General features: G+C 44.4%; 1 protein-coding gene and 1 long non-coding RNA gene across 4 annotated transcripts in view; one reads left to right on the forward strand and one right to left on the reverse strand.

Annotated features, from left to right (window-relative positions):
• bcas3 (BCAS3 microtubule associated cell migration factor) overlaps window positions 1–15,543 on the reverse strand; it is a 313,054-nt gene that overhangs the window by 252,390 nt on the left and 45,121 nt on the right. For both annotated transcript variants that reach the window (XM_023420499.2, XM_087177759.1), the window contains exon 14: window positions 2,722–2,855. In XM_023420499.2, coding sequence (XP_023276267.1) covers window positions 2,722–2,855 — 134 coding nt within the window. The remainder of the gene's footprint in view (window positions 1–2,721; window positions 2,856–15,543) is intronic.
• On the forward strand, window positions 42–3,064 carry LOC147818318 (uncharacterized). 2 transcript variants are annotated; one of them, XR_015438097.1, is made up of 3 exons: window positions 42–2,251; window positions 2,387–2,487; window positions 2,720–3,064. It is a non-coding gene; the product is annotated as an uncharacterized LOC147818318 (long non-coding RNA). The 2 variants fall into 2 exon arrangements; XR_015438096.1 differs by having other exon boundaries at window positions 42–2,487.

Raw genomic sequence — 15,543 nt, forward strand, 5'->3', positions numbered from 1 at the left:
GTGGGGGGGTTATTACCTGAAGGGTGGCTGTGATTGTACAGTCATAGTGCGACAACCCTGCACATATCAAATAGTTGTCAAATGTTATCTTAAAGAGCTGGAATGTAACTGCGCTCAGTCACGTGCATGTGTCGTTACGGAGGCAGCACATTCCTGAGAGGCTGCAGAGCTGCTCCCTCCCTCCCTCCCTCCCTCCCTCCCTCAGCACAGAAGGTTTGATGACAGTCTCTTTTCTTTATAAATAAGTGACACCGGTTCAGGGAGATTAGGGGCAGCTCTGATCACCTGAGAGGAAACGCTGGAAAGAAACGACAGGAATGTGACGAAGACGGACAGAGAGACACAAGACTGAAGACACACGAGCAAACATCAGTCACAGCTTCGATGCTTCAAAATGGCCGAAATTAAAAACCAATAAATGTGGTCAAACTTTGGATAAGACTCATTTTGACTGATGAAACAGCCTTATATAACACTTCATTGGCTGTACATAAAACTATTAATTGAATCTATTCACTCGCATCATTTGATCTGAAACAGTAGCAGTGGTAACGGTGGGCAGAGGGACAACATGACGGCTTTATGGACGTACCCACACTTTCAAATTCTGTGGAAACACTCAATGTACTAATACTACTAAACTAATTTAGTCATGAGGAATTGACCAATATGTGTTTAACAGGCCAAAGTCAATATTTACAGGCCTTAAGGAGCCAAGAGCTCATGTTTTGCACCAATAAAATGTTTTATTGGCCATTTTTTGGCCAAATACGTTCAATTTTAATACTGAAATGAAATGTTTTAACATGGAAATGAATCTGGTTTTTGAATAAAATCAAACTGCACTACGATGGAGACCAGGTTACTCTGAGAAACCAGGTGTTTTAGGGCTCAGCAGTCAGATTTCTAGTTAACCCAGACATTGCTTTAGAACCACTGCTCATGTTTTTGAAGCTTCTCCCTGATAGTTTTGTTTTGTCAGAGCTTTCGGAGAGACAGCTCCGTGAGAGGATCTGTTTTTTTAATTTTACAAAAATGTGGAAACCCACTTGTCAGTTGTCAACATAATGAGTCGATTAATTTATTTGGAATATGAAGATGTAACGATCCGTTCTCTACTGTCACAGAGGTCTTCTCCCTGAGGTCTTTGTCCTGCATTTGTAAAAAGCCCATTAAAAACTCATTTCCTGTATAAATGGGTAAGAAATCAGCTTCTTCTCCGGGAGCAAGGCAAGCGAGGGAAATCGGGTTTCTCACATACTCTGCGCTTGATTGTTGAAAATGGGTTTTCTCGCGAACAGCGATACGATTGGCCTTCATAAACCCCTATTACTGGAATCACAGCTGATGGTGCAGTTCAGCAGTGCCATCCTCGTAACCCCTGGGACTGGTGCTCGCCCCTCACGGCTGTTATCAGCTGCGGGTCTGTTTACCTGGCCTCAGGTCACTGACAGCCAGCCGCATGTTTGGCCACCGGAGACAGATAAGGCGTCTCTCCACCCACCTCACCGAAGACTTTATCACGCTCTAGTGTGTGTCCGAGAGTGTGTGTGTGCGCGCTGCGTGTGTGAGTGTGTGGTGATAACCTTTGGCCCTAGCGCTAGGCTAAGGCCGGCGCTCGCTGTTTACAACGGGCTGGATCAAAGCAGGCTCAGTGTGCAGCCGGTCAGCGGACCTGCCGTTCGGTCATACATTAACCACAGGCAGGCTGCGAGGGTGTGGGTGCGCCAGTCAATAATCCTGAACCGAACAAGGCCTGAAGTACTTTTGTTGAGTAAGCACTTCTAACCTGTACCACAGAGTTTCTGCGTGTCACAGTTGGGAACACACAGGGAGGTTCAAAGAGAGAATTATATTATATATTATAGAAATATCTGCACGTCCCCTGTTAAATAAGGGTTAGATGTACTGAGTGTGTATGGTGTGGCCAAGACATGTTACACCCCGTCAACAGCGGCCTGTGTGGGCTGCATGAGTTTCGTGGGTTTGCGTGGGTTTGCGTGGCTCGGTTGGTCGTGTGGGAGGTTGCAGTTGGTTTACAGCTTTAACCTTCCAATCAGTTCTACTGAGTTTCTACGACTGTGTTAGAAGCGGCAACTAGCAGAGCGCAGTGTCATGAGCACATCTAGAACTACTTTAAAACAAACAGAGGCAGCATCTTCATAATGGGCATCATATTGTAACACAGCAACAACAAACTCTCCAACATGTTCCCCTAAAACACCACGACTCTGGTGGGAAGCAGAAAACAGTGGGTGGTTTAGAAGATTGCAACATGTGACATTTGTTCTTTCATGTTTTTGTGAACCAGTGGTTGAATGTTTTACTTAACTTGTCATGGCTAATTTCTCCCACCACTTGTTTCTGTTTCTAAATGTGTCTGTAGTTTGGAAGGAGATGAATCCAGTCAACTGGACAGCTGAGAGGAGGATCGCTGGATCTTCTACTCAGTCTACCAACTATAAACAGTTTTTCTGTGATTTCTAAGTGGGTTTACTGACATTCATTTGCAACGGACATTGGAGATAACTGTTTCCTCAAAAACTGTTCGTCACAATTAATCTAAAACCGTGTGTATCGTGTTTGTGTGATCAGATTTGACAGTTACGACTCGATTTCCTCCATGAAAATCTGATGGGACGTCAACTTTATAACTCTGTGTGTGTGTGTGTGTGTGTGTGTGTGTGTGTGTGTGTGTGTGTGTGTGTGTGTGTTTCAGACCTTGGCCTCAGTTTCCCCACGATGCAGGGTGTACAGATGGTGAACAGCGCTCTGTGACGACGCCCATGGGTGGGTGAGGATCTGGAAGACGTGAAAGTCGTGGCCCAGAGTGTCGGCAGTCACCAGCAGCATTCCTGAAGATGAAGATACAGACGGTCATCAGCACTCCGAGTCATCACGCTAACAACTGCTACTGCACATGTGGTCCGTTGTGGTCACTGTTTTAATGTGTTTTATGTGCTTTCTCGTGAATGTGTTATTTTCTTGACTTCTGTTCTTCATGCTTTGGTTTTTGTCTGCAGTACCTAGTACATACTGTCTGTATTAAAACATTTTAATCCTCCTCTGCATGCTGATTTTTCTATTTTGGTCACTGTATTTTTATCATTATCACAGTGTGACATCTGGCTGAATAAGCTGAACAAACAAAACAAATAGATGAACAGCACAACTAGACAACAGCTGCGACGACCACAGTCAATAGACTGAAAAATTAGTTTTCAATTCGCCTCGATTGACTTCATTGGAGTAGCGTTAGAAAGATATGCATTCAACAGGTAGTAATGAAAGATGCTCTTGAGTTGCATTATGGGAAATGAAGGACTGAGTGGTTTCAGAGCTTGACGTTAAGATTTGTCAGCCTCTGATGATCGAGTGAGTCACTTAACTTAAAGCTCCATGTTTCTCCTTCTGTGTTTTATTTGAAGTGTTGATCCAGAAGAAGATATAAAAACCATCTCAGTGTAGTTTTACATCTCCTCTCTCAGGCTTCTCTCTGCAGCTCTAGTAACAACAGGCCTGTGAGCCAATCAGAAGAGAGGAGGCTCTGAGCCTCTCTTCTGATTGGCTCACTGTTTTCTGAGTGATCTAATAAAAATATATCAGATTTCAGGTAAACACTCAGAGAAACCAAATCCTGCAAGGTTTGGATGGTGGGTCCAGGTGGGCGGGGCTTGGTGACTGCTTTGTTGTGACATCACAAAGTTCCAGAAGTCCTGACGGCTGGTTTTAAGGCTCAGTTTCTGAATACAGGCTGTGTGCATTTCTCTGTGGACTGAGGCTTTGATACTTTCACAGTATTAATATAGAAGCTAGAGCTGATCTATAATCACACTACACATGGACACAGACCTTTACACTGGAGGGAACTTTAATGAAATTGACATAATGAATCGCTGGAGCAAAAATCACATGAAAAAATTTGCATAAGATTTTGTCCTCTTGCCTGGATTTTCATTAGCTTTACCAAACCAATGTGATGCAGTGTAATCCAACTTCACAACTGAGGAGTAAATCATCAAACAATCACAAGTGCAGTTGAGAAAAACCAAAGAATTCAGTCACAGTTGACCAAAGACTCTCTAAACTGAGCCAGTGTGAAGCTGCTGCTGATACGCTGCTAAACCGATACAACGTCAGGCCAACCAAAATATTTAAACTCCACTTCGCTCCAGCAGCTTACACAAAGGCAGCCAACACTACCAACTGTGCAGGACACATGTTGGATGGCATGACAGAATTACTGTGCCTTTAAAACAAACAAACCAGCCCATTAAAATAAAACCAGCTATCGTTTGTCGCTGTCATAAAACGCAGCCTTCCCCTCGCATGGTGAGCTCGCTCTGGTTAAAAGCAGCGCTGCAGTCGTGTGCTTCTTCAAGGACAGACAAGATGATAAGTGTCTGTAAAAGAGAGAATCTATGTATTCAAACATCCATGTATGGTTATGGGTGTGTGTGTGTGTGTGTGTGTGTGTGTGTGTGTGTGTGTGTGTGTGTGTGTGCACATTTGAGATTCACCGAAACACTGAACCACAGCTCAGCACAAGTGTAACCCCCACTGACAGGCCCATTCATTTGGTCCCGTTTTATTTGAAGCTCATCAAACTGCAGAAAGTATAGGCCCTCACCATAAACAACATGCTCAACAAACCACACCAGAACAAACCCAGATCTAAACTGGCTCAACGGGGAAAAATGCAGCGCTGCTTTTCAAGCGCAACCCAAAAAAAAAAAAAAAAAAAAAAAAACCCATCCCCAGAAAGCCTTCAACAAAGAAATCTGCAGATCGGGCGGTGACTCAAAATGTTGGAAAGGCATCACTGATACAGAATGCAAGATTTGAAAAATAATAACTGTCCAAACCTCTGTCTTTTTTTGACGACTCCCAGACATAAATGATATTAAAGTAATTAGTAATTTTCCTCTGAGTTTTTCCCCTTGGAATCTTTTATGTGGAGGCTGCAGTAGGTTTTAATTAGTGGCCGGGCTTTATTGGGTGGCATGTCAAATGTGAAAAGAGGAGGCTGGAATGGCATGAGATTAAAAGGATTCAGCAACACGTGCAAGGGAGATGGAAAACACTCCCTCTGTGGAAAAAGAAGCCAAGGGTGCTACAAAATTTTTGCACATTCATTCAGAGTTGAAAGGTTTCTTTTTTTAAGACTGGTGTATGACTGAAGACGAGTTATATTTAAAGATGATGAAGAGGTGGACTGGGGAGGGAGGGGAGGGGGGTAGAGAGTGGATGAGCGATGGGGTCATGCAGATTATCAGAGGTGGAGGGAGGAAAGCAGAAGAAAAGCCAAGTGAAGTGTGCATTAAGACAGTGGTTAGCTATTCATGCTGTATCAGAGCGACCAGAAAGCCAGAGAGCTAAGGCCCAGGGCCTGTAAACTCTTGAAAACCCACGCCCCAAACGAGGTGCCAAGCCACAAGAAGCATTTGCGTCAACTGGGAATACAGAGAAAAAAGGGACGGGGCCCTTCTAATTATAGAGTCTGGAAACGGAAGCGCAGGGTGATTAGGAGTTGAGGCGCTGCGGCCTGTTTATCTGGGAGCTTCCTCTCGCTCTCAAACCTTCTCTCCCCCACACTCCACTCTTTCTTCCTTTCTTCCTCCTCTCTCTGTTTTGGACGGGCCCCGCCCACCCGGTGGCTGGAGAGTCTGGCCCCTGGGTTTCTGACAGATGAGACTTGGCCGCTGCGTTCTGGCCAGGGACCGGCGCTTCTCTTCTGCTGATGGTAGAGTCTGGGCTCCAAAAAAGCAACAGCTTAGAAAGGCTGGAGAGCTCTGTGAGTGCGAGTGCCCGAGGGCTGGGGCTTTTGTGGCCTTGTTGAAATACAGAGGCCCTCGCCGAGAGGCGTCAGTTGGTTAGCCCGCGGGAAGGCCAAATTAAAAAGTAGCTGAGCCGCTCGGCGGGTGAAAAGAGAGGGTTTCGGGGAAACCAGAGGCTGGCCAGAGCAGGGTTTGACACGTCCTATTTATAACACCTTGTCCCAGGGGTTACAGTGTTATTTACGATGTTTTAGTGCTGAAATCACTGGCACACGCACTTAGACATGCGCTAAAGTGGAAGGGATGACCTCTAATTTGCCATGTGCGCGAGACATGCGTCTGTATGGGACATGAGGGAAGTGATATAATCATTTCCATAAATATCTGCCTTTGCTTTTTTTTTTTTTTTTTTGGGTCCAAAAATCTTTTTGTTTTGTTTTGCTGCAGGCTTTACTGTCCCATCTCTGACCATCCAAACAGAAAACATCTGCTCAATCCCATTAATAGTGGTAGGATGTTTCATTTACAAAGTGGTTGGGGCTAGCTTTATTCTTGACAAAGGCAGATGGGACAAGGGAGCAGGAGAGAGAGAGAGAGAGAGAGGGAGAGAGAGAAGCAAAGAAAGAAATGGAGAGAGCAACAAAGAAGGCGGTGATTTCCCTACTTGGCAACACAAAAGGCCACAACAAAACTAGTCCACTTTTTAATTAACAACACTAGGCTCAAAAAAAGCTTTGAAAATCGGGAAAATCTCAAATTATAACCATGTGGAAGACATAAAGCGTACAAGATGGAGCACTCGGGGGATTCAGATAGCTTTACTGTTACCAGGATGCATAAACTTCAGAGCAAATTTGCCCAACGCACAAATGAAAGACTATCCATCTAAGACAGGGCTTTGTCTTCAGGGCTGCCAATTTGGGAGTAAGGTCAGGACTCTGTGTGTGTGTGTGTGTGTGTGTGTGTGTGTGTGTGTGTGTGTGTAATTACACATATGTTGGATGTATACAATAAAGTGGCGTCAGAAAGTACAGTGCGTTCAGAAAGTATTCAGACCCCCCCTTCACTTTTTGCACATGTTGTTATGTTGCAGCCTGATGATAAAATCTACACTTTTACACATTTTTTGCAAATTTATTAAAAAGGAAAAGCTGACATAAGTATTCAGACACTTTGCTATGACACTTGAAGGTGCCTCCCATTTCTCTGGATCATCTTCAAGTGATTGGACATGAATTGGAAGGAAGTACCTACAGATCGTTCGTCTACTGATTCCTCCCACCACACCTTTACCCTCTACTCCCCACAGATCCACCGACATCTTTTCTTTTCTTTTACGCTTTAAAGCTGAAGAGTTTTCACGCCTAAACTTATTGAATTCAGACAGGAAGTCAAACCAGAGCGCCAACAGTTCAGCCTTCGAACTATAAAACATTCTGATGGTCACATAAATACAGTAAATACAGTCGATGTGTTCTTTTCGGAACCACTGCAAACTCTGCTACTGGCTACAAGCGCTAATTGAAGGAAGGAGGAGAGCACCGTACTAATCCTCTCACCACCACAGCACCACACTAATATACGAGCAGTTTTATTTCCACTGGGCAGCAGGGTAGGCATTAGGGTTAGTCAAGACGCCACCGAGCCAAAGTCAACCACCTCTAATATAACAGAGAGCTGCAGTCGGACTAATTACATATTTGTTTTAGATTATCAACACAAACTGGTTTTATTTTTAGCTGGGAATTTAACTGGAGTCTGTGCAGGTCGGTGTGTGTGTGTGTTATTATCTTCCTGGTTTCTGATCAAAAGAAAGATGTTTTTCAAAATCTGATGAAATTATACAGAATATTCATGACTCAAGGACAAATCTGGTTTAGAAAAACCTGATTTTGGTATTTTTATTTAAACCAGCGGTGACAGAAGGGGGGGGGGGGGGGGTTGCTGTTTCACCTGGCTGTAGCGGGAACTCCCACAGAGGTGGTTTCAAGTGCTTTGGCAGGTGTTTCTACGTCTGTCTGTCACAACCTGCAGGATACAGTCACTAAACTTTACAGGTGTGCAGCTGAGACCGATGTTTTTTTATATAATACAGACATATGATGATGAAATAATCATCAGCTCCGTGACTGAGTGTTTCCACCTTGACCTGCAGTGAACCAATCACAGTCTAATAGAAACAGATTCAGGGTTTCATACGTCACAAACCTCAGCAACCAATCCTGTCAACTGGTAGGGACAGGGGGCGGGGCTAAATAAACCTGAAACCTTGTCAGTACAGAGAGAGTTAGCATTAGCACAGCCGCTAAGACTGTGTCAGACACTGACAGTTAAAAGCTAACAAAAAACATAAACAAAGAGATGCTAACTAGCTAGCTCTGCTAGTCTCTGGTTCTGGTCTGGTTCTGGTCTCAGACTCCTCCTCTGAGTCTGGGTCTGACTGAGGCTCAAACATGAGGCTGAGTCTCTCTGATGTTTCCTCCTCTCACCATCTTGATGCTCTCTGCTCTGTCACCTGTCCACCTGGAGCCAGCAGGTGGTGGGCGGGGCTCAAGGCCTGACCCAGATTTCTCAATCAGGAAGTGAGAGGAGACGAGCTTCAGACCCAGTTTTTATATGAGAAAACCATGTTGAACTGAATATGAATCAGAGCAGAGATAAAAACAGAGAGGGTCTTCACAATGAAGGCCAAGTTAGAAGAAGGGTGCGGTCGCTCATGGGTCAGAACGTCAACATGTTGACGGGCGTCGCTTTGTTTTTTATCAGTTATCAGCACTGTACTCATGTCGGTCCGACAAATCCAATGTGGCAAGAAACAAGTGGACAAACTGACAACAAGTCAGCAGCTTATTGTGTAAATCACTTCATGTGGAGGTGAAAACACCTGCAACACAGAAGAGCAGTCCCTCACTGCACAGGAAAACTGGAGGTAAGCATCAACATTGAACCAGGAAGGCAGCGTCTGCACTGCGATGGATGTTTACACCAGACAGCGTGGGTATGATTTTGTCCGGAGTCATCTCTTCCAAAAAAGTCTGGCTGAGCCGGCGGTCTGTAAACAACCTGTGTGAACGTCCGACGGCTTGTGTTTCTCTCCCTGATCTCAGCAGGTAACCCGGCGTTCGTCATCACAACAAGGAACAATGGCCGAAGCTACAAAAAGGTTGAACAGGTTTCTCCATGCTCAACCTCATCCTCGCTTTATTCTACAGGGAAGAAGAAGAAGAAGAAGAAGGGAACAGGAGAGGAAGGAAGGCAGGAGGGCAGGAAGGGACGGGGAGATGGAGGGAGGGCGAAGGATGCAAAGAAAAACAGAGAAAACAACTGAGGAAAAAAGAGGGAAAGGTGCTTACGGTTCATTTGATGTACAGCGGGCTGAAACCAAGGGTTGTGTTTTTCTGTGCACTTCACAGGCAGACCACCTGTGAGCACTTAGATATTAATAGATATGAAAAAAGGTGTGTGTGTGTGTGTGTGTGTGTGTGTGTGTGTGTGGCTAACCTAGCCGAGAAGCTGCCATTAGTTTGATATTATTTGTTGGAACGCCGGCTCTTTTAACAGGGCAAAACGCGCCGGGCTTTTAAGTCACGCCGACACACAAGAGGCAGGAACCGTAGCGGTCAAGTTCACAAAGCGTGACTGTTCTCAAGGCAGAGCTGCAGGCCTGTTCTTTCATCACCTTAAGTGGAAAACACACTACTTAAGTCTGTTTTTATGGAGCATTTACATATTTGCACACTTCCTGCTGGATTTGTTTAAAAGAGGAGAGAGGGAGGTTTTTGTTTTGCCATACGCCAGAACGCCGTCCAGCGTCTACAGCGCAGGATTAACAGGCTGAACATTGAGAGGGAGAGAAAAATGTGAAGGAAACCTCAGCTTCTACTTCACCTGCACCAAACCCCACAACCCCAATTTACCGCCACTAATCCAAATTCCCAGTCAATCCCGATACTTTTTTTGTTTTTCTGTCTGCGGTTTCCCCAACATGGGACAAACATGTTCTCACAGCGGCTCAGACAGAACTTTAACACCGGGCTCCTTTTGATGCCGTGTTTAAAAAATCCCCAAAACAAATTCCTCCCGTCCACAATCTCCCGATAAAGAATCTGGGGACAATGGTCAGCACTTAATCCCCTTAGTGAGCAAACAGGCAGACAGTGAGGCTGCGGACGTAAGCTCCTTGCATTTGCATGGTCTCTTTTAAAAACGTCTCAGAGTTGTGTTCACTTCTGTTGACTCATGGAATCCCTTTAAACGTTCACAGCCGCTGCTCGTAGGTAAGATCTCACAGAGCACAGATTGTCCATTGATTTAAAAGAAGAAAAGCTGTGTGTATGAGTGTGTGTGTGTGTGTGTGTGTGTGTGACGAGGACCATCCTTTCCTTTTAAGGCCACGTGAGTAATTTCAGTTAATTAGAATTTGGGCTTTTGCACAACGTGTGGGATTTCTGAATTGCAAAATCGAGATTTCTTTATTATAACATCATTAATTCGTTGCTTTCTGTCAAAATAACAGTGGCACAGTCCATCTGGCAAATTAACTCACAACCATGAGTCACAAACACTAAAGTAAACGACTGTGTGAACATGCGTGCGGACTCAGCGGCCGGAGGCTCTGCCAGTTGTGACGGCCGAGCAAACTGCTGATGTGTTGCCTCTTATTTCATTTACTGTTAACACTTTACTTTAAGTCCCCTTATTTTATATTCATGAGAAATATACAAACATATAATCAATTGTTAATAACACATAATGTTGTACATGTACGTAGCAACAATTTTATACGTATCTTATATTTATTATTTCTGTGTTTTTGAGGAGTGCAAACAACTACATAAGTAAACAGCTGCTTAACTCTACATTATAGTGTGTTATAAAGAATTTACTACACGTTTACATGCTGCTTATAGAAGCTGAACAGAGGAACTTAAAATAAAGTGCTGCACATGTATTTGTCTGAGGAGATTTTGAGATGAACTCCCTAAATTCCCATGAAATTTCTTGAGTACAGGAGGATTTAACAACCTCCTGACCTTCTAGTGTGACCTCCTGGAAGGGGAGGGGCTTCTCTCCTGCCTGTGTGTGTGTGCGTGCGTGTGTGCGTGTGTGTGTGTGTGTGTGTGTCTCGCTCACACTCAGATTTATTTACTTATTAATCAAATAAGTGCCAAAACGTCGCTACTTTAACCCCCGAGTACAAATTAAGATCCAGTGTACATTCACTTTTAGATTCTCAGTCGGTGTCACTAATCTCTACATCCTTTCCACGGACTCTAAAGCCAGTACAAACAAACCAGACCTCAATTCGTGGGAACGAGGAACTTAACAACTCACCTCTTCCCCACTGAGCCGCCCACCTACACACATAGTTTTAAAGGAGTTACAAATGACCTGCGTGTTACCGCACTGTGTGGGCTGCGAATGACTCCACACTGCTGAGGTGTCTGCCGTGTTGGCGAGCGCCGGGGCTGATGGGAGCTGGGTAGTCTCTCTCTGAGACAGGGTTTCCAGAGGCCCTGAGTCACGGTCACTGCCCGGCCCAATTACGCTCAACAGCTCTGGCCGTGTTACCACTTATCGCAGATGAAGTCTTTATTTTAGATCCTTATTTTCACTCTGCTGAAGTTTATGGAAACGTGTTTGTCGGCGTCAGTGGACGGAGATCATCTCCTCTTAGACGAGGCCGGCCAAGGAAACACAGCTGAGGTACCAGCCTGAGCTTTAACAACATCTTTAAAAGCTGAGACATCATGATTTACCATCATCTCTCTGATTACCCAATAACAAAAGCCCGAGTCTGAAGTTGTCCCCAGTCAAATCACTGAAGCGTAGCTGTTGTAAATCACATCAGAGCTGACCGCGAGCGCTAATTACTGTCTCGGTGTGAAGACACAACTCAATCCGCTGCTAAACGTGCGGCCGAGCGAAGCTGCTTGTGTGTGGGAATTCCCCCTCGTGTTCAACATGTGGGTGCGCGGGGTTTTTTCGGCGACGGCTCGGTTTCTTTCACACATCAGTGAGACGGAGAGACAGAGTTATTACACCACGGAGAGCTGCCTTCATGGCACAGCTGCCTCGCTGGTCAGGCTCGGCGGGGCCAGGCTATTCATTAGACCGGCCTTGTTACTAAAGCAGGGATATGGTTTATGGGACAGTTCCGTGTGGAGGGAGATTCAGTCTTGATTCATCTGCCATTACTCCTGGCTTTGATGAGGTATTCAAAACGTCCACAGTCACAGAGCGTTTAGACGGCTGCGCATGAAGAAGTGACTCTGTGGCAGCGTGATGGGTCTGTGAGGCCGAGACGTGATGGTTTACCTGCGCCCAGTTTAAACATCACTGATTCATGGCGGGGGCTGAGGCCGGGAGACGTGTTGTGATGTGGATTACATTTTCTATTAACATAACGAGGACGTTGCCTCTGAACATAATCCAGGCAGTGATTACGTGGCCGGACGTATGTCACCGGGACTATTTTATAATATATGACCATCCACCCACAACCAACTCTGGGGGGGTGGAAACTACATCTAATCACATACCACACATTCTGGAGTATTACCACTATATTGAATATTGTTCTACTACTTTTTATACTTCTGTACATTTATATGAAAGCTGTGGTTACAAACCCTTCACACATGCAGCTCCTCACGTAAATGTGACAGCAATTTCTCATGTATAAATAAACGTCTGGGTCACATTTATTTAAAAGTCAAGACACGTTTGGACCTGGTACTTTCAACATGGCACAAGGCTGATGTGAATGTTGTCTATAAAAACTCGGCACAAGGTAAAAAACGCACAGAGAGATTTTTTTCACTTAATTTCCAGCGTCTGTGGTCAAAGAAAATAAACCGGCGTAACAAACTACGAAACACTTTCCATAAAAACTGCAGTCTAACAAAAAAAGAAAAAGGTCTGAGTCTCGATACTTAATGATAAATTATATTGAGACTGCATCTTTATTTAACAACACTGTTGACAACTGTGTAGTAATTCAAAAAATGTAGATTAAATGTTTTTGTTGTCCCTGAAAATCATGAAAAAGAGGCAGAAGTTTCCCACCTGGTCCTCAGAAACCTCCACCCATCAGCAGGTGGGGAACCCGTCTGCAGCCTGAGAGGAAAAACTCAGGAGAAAACTAAACTATTATATCGATTATTGACTAATATTTCCCTAATTGATCCCTCAATTATTTGGCTGGTGAAGTCGTCAAATGTCTTAACTCTGAGGAGTCGGAACTAACGGACGTTTCTGTGCTTGAAAAAAATAGTGGCAGATTAATTTTATGACTATTGGCTAATCAGTGAATTGACGAATGGTTTCAGCTCTTAACAACAGAGAGTAAGTCAAACTTGAACTGGAAAAACTGGCAGAAAGAAAAACAGGATTTGTTAAAGTAAGGGGGGAAACACAGCCCCCAACCCAAGAGGAATTAAGCCCCTTTGATCATATCATAAAATATGACGCATTTTAACGGATTAAACTACCCAACAGAACATAAAGCAGTATGAGCTCCATGTTATTATAATGGTATTTATTCTAAAATGAGCTGTTTTCCATTGAGTTCTCATACGTCAGTATATCTTTCTTATAATATTTGCGTAATTTACGACTGGTAATGAACATGTTTACGTTGTGGTGTTGCTGCTTTGACCAGGTATCTGAACGCTGCCTCCACCGCTGCGTGTTGAAACTCCAGATCCAGACCAGACGGATCCGGACTGAGGAGAGAATAAAAACCAGAGGGTGCTGCCTTCGCGCGGTCGCTGGATCAATCACTCCATCTAGTGCCACTCACGGTCAAAAAGAAATGCACAAGTTGTTGGACAATATATCTGCCATCAAAACACGAGTGTATTTTGACCTTGGCACCGTACCTATTAATCAAGTCAAGGATCGTTAAGGACGAGTGAGGAGGACGAGACGAGAAAGAAAACAAGCACACACACATTGCAGCTGTTAAAGAGAGAGTGCTCTGCCACTGCACTTCATCTGCGTCCCTCTAATTACACCACTAGGAATAGATCCACAGATCCACCGAAGCGCTGCAACGCGCCAGCCGCCACACCAAGAAACTGGCGGCCACCGGCCCGCCCTCTGTAGAGCCTCCAACACACACAAGCCACTGGAGGTTTCTTACATAACTCTTCCCAGCCAAAACTTGTGGGCTTTCCAGGCTCTGTTTGAGTCATATCATTGTTTCCTGGTAAATCTATCTTTCTTGTTTCTGCCATGTCGAGCTTGACCGCTGCGGAGGGGAGTCTCGGGAGGGTTGAGGAAGGTAGTTCAGTAAAAGTCACTTCCCCTAACTCCACTGGAAGGAGTTCACTTAGAGCCAGACCAATGAATCCGTCACTCAGGGGTTTTGGGTTCTGATCAAATCAAGAGGCCTCTAATTATAGGACACTCCACAACAGGCGGCTTAGACACGAAAATGGATAAAAGAATAAACAGTGATGAAAGGATTTCCTGCGCTGGAGAAAGAGGAGATTCTACGCCTGTGTTGAGATTCATCCTAATCTCATTACACGGCCCGACTGCAATGAAAAAAAAAAAAGAGGAAACCTGTGTTTTTTGGCTCCACTTCTGGTGCAATTCAAACATTTATTAGTCCTTTAGATTTGGCTCAGAGTAAATGAGTCAGAAAGATTTAGAGTGCGTTTGGAGTTTTGAAGTTGACTGTGGAAAGTGTCACGGGGGAATCTGTCGGCTCTCTTGACTCAGCAGCTAACAACACACTGGAACTCACAACCAGATGTACGACACCGTGCTGCGTTCACGGGGCAAACCGAGAGGACAGTGTCACTGATGGAAACCCGTGAATCACCGTCTTCTGCTGTAATGACGCCAAACCAGACCCACATTTATTTTAAAAACAGGAGCAAGATTATTAAGTTTCCTTTTAGCTCGGTTTTGTTCTCCACTAAGAAACTTATTAGATGTTGGAAGGACAAAGTTTAGGAGCAGTTTATCTATTTATTCAACAGTTGCGACGCAGTTTGACTCAGTTCCAGTAGAAAGAAAGAAGAAAACTTGGGTTTTTACATGTACAGTGTAATTAAATAGTTGTGGTTTTAATTTTCATAAAAACCACAAAACACTACAGATATGAAAGTAGAGTAAAATATTCTATTGAAACGTGTGAAACAAACCGGCTGAAGCCTCAATATTACGGGGGTCCGTGGTTAAATTTAATCAGTTGGTCGCACCTCTGATTCTTCCATCCAAACTGTGCATGTGCATGTGCACAACAAACAAGAATCTACTTTGTCAACATAAACTACTCGAGTTCTAAAAGTGTATTGATTGTGGTTCACACTGTGCAAGTTCAGCTCTACAGCTACCTGATGGCATCATTTCTCCCAAGGACGAGCAGGCAACACCCAGTAACTGGTTACCAAGAAAACTGTTGTCGAGTGGATGACGGGATCCACATTACATCATATCAATAACAGTGATGCACTGTGCTTCGGGGGAACTGGAAGCGAGCCACCACATTAGAAATCAATGATTACTCTAAGTGTTTATTCTGAACTTTCCTCTTGAGCGTCGTCTCTCGATGAATGAATATCCAAGGAGGAAAGAAGACGACAGACGTCTTCTGCAGCTGTTGATGCCATTATCTGTTTAAACCTTTAGCACTATGCAGATTAGAGCTGGTAGATATTAAAACACGTCTGTCCCGAGCACATCTGCAGCACTTCAGCGTTCCCTTCAGCAGATTCTGTGTCATTAATCGTACTGAGCTCGGTTGTGTTTT

Source organism: Seriola lalandi, unplaced genomic scaffold, assembly GCF_002814215.2.
Source record: "Seriola lalandi dorsalis isolate HSWRI2012SDOR001 ecotype SW California unplaced genomic scaffold, Sedor1 jcf7180002054646, whole genome shotgun sequence".
Classification (NCBI taxonomy): domain Eukaryota; kingdom Metazoa; phylum Chordata; class Actinopteri; order Carangiformes; family Carangidae; genus Seriola; species Seriola lalandi.